This window comes from Culex pipiens, chromosome 1, assembly GCF_016801865.2.
Source record: "Culex pipiens pallens isolate TS chromosome 1, TS_CPP_V2, whole genome shotgun sequence".
Taxonomy (NCBI): Eukaryota; Metazoa; Arthropoda; class Insecta; order Diptera; family Culicidae; genus Culex; species Culex pipiens.
In genome coordinates this window covers 98,702,168-98,709,053 of record NC_068937.1, presented here as the reverse complement: position 1 = coordinate 98,709,053, position 6,886 = coordinate 98,702,168, and the positions used below count along the sequence as shown (strand labels likewise).

At 44.1% G+C, this 6,886-nt stretch overlaps 1 protein-coding gene across 1 annotated transcript; it reads left to right on the top strand.

Moving 5' to 3' along the window:
- Positions 1-495: 495 nt before the first annotated feature.
- LOC120425565 (antigen 5 like allergen Cul n 1-like) lies at positions 496-3,222 on the top strand. The gene is made up of 4 exons (XM_039590130.1): positions 496-957; positions 1,013-1,254; positions 1,310-1,436; positions 3,075-3,222. The coding sequence occupies exons 1-4, from the start codon at positions 655-657 to the stop codon at positions 3,189-3,191; spliced, it is 789 nt and encodes a 262-aa protein (XP_039446064.1). The 5' UTR covers positions 496-654; the 3' UTR covers positions 3,192-3,222.
- The last annotated feature ends 3,664 nt before the right edge of the window (positions 3,223-6,886 follow it).

Here is a 6,886-nt window from a genome sequence, read left to right as displayed (position 1 = left end):
TAGTTGAAATGTTATTTATTATTTTATTTGCCTGTCGATAGTCAAAGTTGTGTTCATGCCACGGCAAACGATATTGACAGTAAGCTTTATCAAGAAAACATTGCAGCAACTAATTCGCAACATTCGTCGCTCAACATGAAGAAAGTTTATTTTTGTTTCAACATTGGTACAATAATGTCACCGAAACGTTGCATTAACAAACAAAATCAAATTGTTGCGACAGCAAATAATGGTAACTATTTTATGAAGAGCTTTGTTTCGATGTTACATTTTCGCAAATTGCAACATTGTTGCTCCCTTGTTGTAACTTAATTGGACTTAGACGTTTTTAGCATGTTGCGCGATGCTGCTTGGGAATGATAATGAAATTGACTATTTCAGTCACGTAGACGACTGTTTCAAAAGATATGTTATACCGTTCCATTATGCTATTTGTACCAAAGAACAAACGATCTTTGTTTTGCCGCGTGGAAAATAACTTTACCAAGCAACGCCTCATGATTTGCCTCAAAATAATGTTGTTTGAACATCTGCCACTTTCGCTGCGGAACTATCGACTGGAAAATTCCCACCAAGTTTGCCAACACCGTCTCAGCGTATAAAAGATGACAGTTTCCGCGAATTCATCAACAGTCTGTCAACTACTCCCTCAAAATGAATTACTTTCCAAAAACATTCTTCATGCTGGCAACCCTAACCATCAGTCAGTCCCAACAGGTCTCCAACAGCTACTGTAACCGCCAGCTGTGTCCACACGGTGGTCCTCACATCGCCTGTAACGGGTTGACGCGACCAGCAGCTTCTTGTGGGCCCGATGCCCGGGAAACGCCAATGGACGAGGCCAAACGATCGCTGATCGTAGATCGGCACAACCGCCTCCGTAGCAAAGTCGCAACGGGAAGGCAGAGCTACGGCTCGGGGGCACTTTACCCGGAAGCCTCCAGGATGGCAACACTGGTGACGGTTTAGAGTAGATTGAGGTGAACTTTTCAAGATCTTCAACTTTCAACAGCAATGGGACGCTGAGTTGGCTTGCATTGCTGCGGCCAATGCCAGGCGATGTGTTTTCGGCCACGACAAGTGTCGGAATACGGTGAGCTTTCCGTATGCCGGACAGAACATTGCGCAGCGGTCGTACCAAGGGGTGGCGATCACCGATGAGGCTTTGATCGAGCAGTTTATCAACGACTGGTTTTCGGAGGCGGACGTCGCTAGCCCTAGTCTTATCGCTAGGTATCCTAGTCGATACAGTGGGTAAGTTCAATGAAGATCTTTCTTGAGGAACTTTTGTTGATAAAGTAGGTTTCAGTCCGGACATTGGTCACTTCACCCAGATCGTTTCGGATAGGACCACTCGGGTTGGGTGCTCGTTGGTCAGCTACAGGCAGGGCAGATGGAACGTCCAGTACTTTGTGTGCAATTACGCCTTTACCAACATGAGGTATTTCGATCCGGGCGGTTTCGGGATGTTGTAATTGTAATTTATTTGGTAACGATATCCTGATGTTTGACAGTTGCGTTGGAGAATTTGAACGGTGTGCGTCGTCGCGGTTATCTCGCCGGATTTTCGTTGCCGTTTCCGTCTCTGTTGTCCCCCCGATTGTGTGTGTATTTCGATCCGGGCGGTTTCGGGATGTTTGACAGTTGCGTTGGAGAATTTGAACGGTGTGCGTCGTCGCGGTTATCTCGCCGGATTTTCGTTGCCGTTTCCGTCTCTGTTGTCCCCCCGATTGTGTGTGTATTTCGATCCGGGCGGTTTCGGGATGTTTGACAGTTGCGTTGGAGAATTTGAACGGTGCGCGTCGTCGCGGTTATCACGCCGGATTTTCGTTGCCGTTTCCGTCTCTGTTGTCCCCCCGATTGTGTGTGTATTTCGATCGGGGCGGTTTCGGGATGTTTGACAGTTGCGTAGGAGAATTTGAACGGTGTGCGTCGTCGCGGTTATCTCGCCGGATTTTCGTTGCCGTTTCCGTCTCTGTTGTCCCCCCGATTGTGTGTGTATTTCGATCCGGGCGGTTTCGGGATGTTTGACAGTTGCGTTGGAGAATTTGAACGGTGTGCGTCGTCGCGGTTATCTCGCCGGATTTTCGTTGCCGTTTCCGTCTCTGTTGTCCCCCCGATTGTGTGTGTATTTCGATCCGGGCGGTTTCGGGATGTTTGACAGTTGCGTTGGAGAATTTGAACGGTGCGCGTCGTCGCGGTTATCACGCCGGATTTTCGTTGCCGTTTCCGTCTCTGTTGTCCCCCCGATTGTGTGTGTATTTCGATCCGGGCGGTTTCGGGATGTTGTAATTGTAATTTATTTGGTAACGATATCCTGTGTGTGTATTTCGATCGGGGCGGTTTCGGGATGTTTGACAGTTGCGTTGGAGAATTTGAACGGTGTGCGTCGTCGCGGTTATCACGCCGGATTTTCGTTGCCGTTTCCGTCTCTGTTGTCCCCCCGATTGTGTGTGGATTTCGATCCGGGCGGTTTCGCGTTTTCGCATTTTATTTCGTTTTATCTTTCCACAGCCGGCTGTCTAAGATTAAATCATTTATGCTAAACTCAACACCAAATAACCGGGAATAGTCTCATCCGCATACTCCGACTGATTGCCTTGAGAATGCATAATACATCACACCATTAAACAAAATTTATTGATTATTGGGTCGCATCATCATCCTCTATGTTGAATCCTGGCCATTACCCTTACCCACTAACAAAATCCCAAGTAGAAGTAGTTTTCCGGCACACGCGGGGGTGTGGATATCGTATAGAACCCACCCTTGGTAGCAGCCTGTGCTAACTAACATTCCCGTCCCATTCCCTCGAGATCTACAAACTGACATGGCGGGCGCCGTTGGTGGCCAACGACTGTTTCCTATTCGCACCGGCTCTAGTTTTGATGATCGTGATGTTTTATCTTTTCAGCGCATTCATGAATGCTGTTGATAAGGGAAACATCATTTGATCGTTGAAGCGTGTGACCGGTTGTGCTGATGGGATATTATGGTCCTGTTCAGCAACGGAGAAGGACAACCATGGGTGGTCTCTCATGCTCATGCTCATGCTCAATTACGCCTTTACCAACATGATCAACCAGCCGGTCTTCGTGTCCGGGAAGGCCTGCTCCAGATGTACTACCGGTTGTAACGCTGAATATCCAGGATTGTGTAGTACGCAGGAAGCAATCAGTGCTAGACCTTAACTCGTGCAACTGTGTTTTGAAATCATGAAATAAAAACAACTTACTGCATACGCCCCTTGAAACGCTAACCTGCTTACCGCGACAAACTGTAATGCTTCCTCGCCGAGAAACTTCCCGCGTAGACGTGCCCCCCTCACTCTCACCCTCTTCTCCAACATACCACACATTGATGCGATGATGTTACCAGTCAGTACTGCGATGCTCCATGTAGCGACTTATGCGAAATGATGACTTCCAGCGGCCGACAGTTTAGCAACTTGGCGGTGGTGTTATCGCGTGCCAAGATTGCCAATTTGAAGAAATATTTTAAGGCAAAAAACTGAAGGAATCCATTTGAGAGGCAATATCTTAAAGAGTGACAATTTGTTCGAATCACCAGAATTTTTCTGCAAAAACAAAATCATCCTGAATAATTAGTAAAAAGTTCCAAAGCCTTCATTATAGGATATGCAAATTATAAGCTACCTCAATTCGCCATCCTTTCTAAGGAAAAGCTGAAATATCATAGGAAAAATTGACCTCAGTCACCTCAGTGTTTGGAAATAAATGATCATATTTTGAAAACAAATGAATACTTATTATCAATCTCAACTAATATTTTAAGATGGCTTCAATCAAACACTTCTGTCATTTAAGAAAGTTCATCATGCATTTTGAATTTAATAATTGATTAATTATTTTCAAATGGCAAAAAAAGTTTCCAAAATTGTATCCATAGAAAAGTGTTATCAAAATAGCTTACAATGGGATTGTTGTTTTTTCGTAGCCTTTGAAAGGTCATAAGGGAAGTTCTCAGACTTTATACGGAGTTACCTGCTGTTTTCCTAATTCTGATCAATCAGTTTACAGAATTTATGAGAACAAAGCATAAAGATGCATTTTTCTGTTTCTAATTTTGATAGTACTGTTTAATATTAAATATTGTGACAGATTTTGTGTTTCAAAATGAGTAATTTTACATGAAGAATTGTTGAATTTTTCATCAGTTTAAATTTTTTATCAAAACACCTCCGTGTACGCACGAGAGCAAGCAGCAGTCAAGTGCTCAGTGCTCCATCGTTTTTTCGATTTTTTTTTTCGCCGTAGTTTACCGTGATAAGCCGCGAGTTTGCTCCTGCAGCATGCCAAAGGCCGGCCGTGGCCGTGGCAGATCGAGTGCGGCCTCGAAAAACCCGCGAAGTTCGTCTACCGGCCGTGTGCAAAAAGGTAAACAAACCAACGCCGTGTCGACCGCCATCGCGCAGGGGAGCGTGAGCGCTTAAGGCATCGACAAAAAGTTATTACATCCCGGATATGTTCCAAGATCACCAGTGCGAACCCGTTCAGGTACTTCCGGTGCCACGACCAACACGTCAACATCCTCCAACATTCCCATCAGGAACGAGTTCCAGATGCTGAGCGACGACGAAGAAAACAACAACAACAACACCGACGATAGCAGCACTACCGACGACGACGACGACGATCGTCGTGCACGGAAAAAAGTGCCGACGCCAAAAACGAACAATTCTCCAAAGGAACGTAGACCACCTCCAATTTTTGTTTTGGACACGTTGATGGACGATGTTGACGAGTTGCTGGAAGGCCTCGGATATTGTCTGAAAATCGGTAAGTCGTCAGTGCAAGTCTACACATTTGACAACAAGAACTTCGACCTGGTTGTGGAGAAATTGAAGAGTAAAAACTTCAAGTTCAACACATTCGACCCCGTGCAGAAGACAGCTGTTAAGGTCGTCTTGCAGGGGTACCAAGACCGCCCGATCTCCGACCTCAAGAAGGACCTCTCGGGTGCTGGAATAACGCCGCGTGACATAAAAGTCCTCTCGCGGAAGACAACAGTCACAGGTACACACACACTGTACCTGTTGTACTTCGACCGCGGCACCGTCAAGATTCAAGACCTGCGACGAACTAAGGCGTTGGACGGGTTTTGGGTAAACTGGCGGTTCTACTCAAAGAACCCGTCGGACGCAAACAATGCCACCGTTGCCAGAAATTCGGCCACGGCTCGCGGAACTGCAACCTCCCGCCCCGCTGTGTGAAGTGCGGTGAAACACACCTCTCTGAGGCGTGTGCACTGCCGTGCAAGGCGGACCTGGGGGACAAGGCAGAGCAAACCAAGGCGCGCATCAAGTGCGCCAACTGTGGAGGCAACTACCGTGGATGCAGTGCACGAAAAAATAACCTCGAGGAGCAGGAAAAGAGGAAGAAGAAAGCAGCAGCGTCCCACCCTCCTCAGCGAAGTACGAGCGTAACCGTGCCGGGTGCTGGGCAGCGTACGGTTCCCGCGGACAACTCAGCATTCCCCCCTGGCTGGGGGCGATCGTTTGCCAGCGTGGTTGCTGCCGGTAGCGGAAATGCGGCCCAGCAAGAAGTCACCGGGGAAGATCTCTTCACCCTGCCAGAGTTCTTTGCTCTCGCGGGGGAGATTATGTCGAGGTTTCGGACCTGCCGTAACAAAGCGGAGCAATTTCTAGCCCTTGGGGAGCTGATGATCAAGCACATCTACAAAGGATAAAATACTGTGATTTAGTTATAAGCTTTTTCTCTTTCTTTCCCCTTTCCTTTGCAATTTTAGCAAGTTTTTTTTTAAATTTGTCTTGCTCTTGTTATAGAAATTAGTTATAGCCTTAGTTATAGAAATAGTTGTTTCAAAATGGATTATGATGCAACACACAGCTGAAAGGAACTCCAAAACTCTGTTATGAATTGCAAAAGAACTGATTGTATCTTGATTATTCACTAATAAAACCGAATTGAAAATTAAAATTTTTATACATTATTTAGGTGAAATTTCTCCAAAAAGAGATAATATTCAACCAACCGCATTTTCAATCTTCGAAAATTAAACTTTTTTTAATGTGTACAAGACTTTTTGCTTTCGGCCGATTTTAAATTATTATTTTATCAAAGTGGAGTTGCAACAATAACTATTTGCCAAAAATGACGCTAAGTTGTTTTTGATAGAGTATACTGTTTTAGCATTTCTTGCAATTTTTTGTTCTTCAAATTAATTTTAAACTTAAATTAGGCGGTTGTAAATATTTTTAAAAGTTTACGTTATTTTTAAATCACAAATACTGAATATTTTATAATAATTATACTTCTAAATGCATTTAACTTGAAAACGGGGCACTTTATAAAAAAATAGTCATTTCACCCCAACTGTACTTTGATTATACTCGAATGTGGTTGAGCTGTCAATTCTATCAAATTATTCCAGCATTCCAAATTTCAGCAAAATCTAAACATCCCTTCTTGTTCATCGTCTGATTTCAAATGGCCATATCTTGGAAATAAAAAAAATTAAAGAAAAAAAAACTCGAATACTTTTTTTTAAAGAAAATTATACGGTAAATCGAAAGTTCATTTCGAGTGGTTTGTCGCTTAACAAGAAATTACTCGTATGCAAAGTTACTTTAAATTTCAGTTAAACTGATTTTGGATTTTTTTACTTTCTTTTAGTTTTTTTCCCAAAAATAACATGTTTTACTGAATGTTGCACTATTTTAAACTCTCCTGTCTCGTCAGAGGCGCTGGAGCAGAAATCCCACGTTAAAGGAAGGCCATGCCCCGGGGGGCGTAGTGCCAATAGTTTCGTTTTTTTTTTTTACTATTTTAAACTCTAGTACAAAAGGTGCCTTTTTGTCCAACAAATCAAAAAATTCGAAAACTGCAAAAAATAGTTTTTTGGG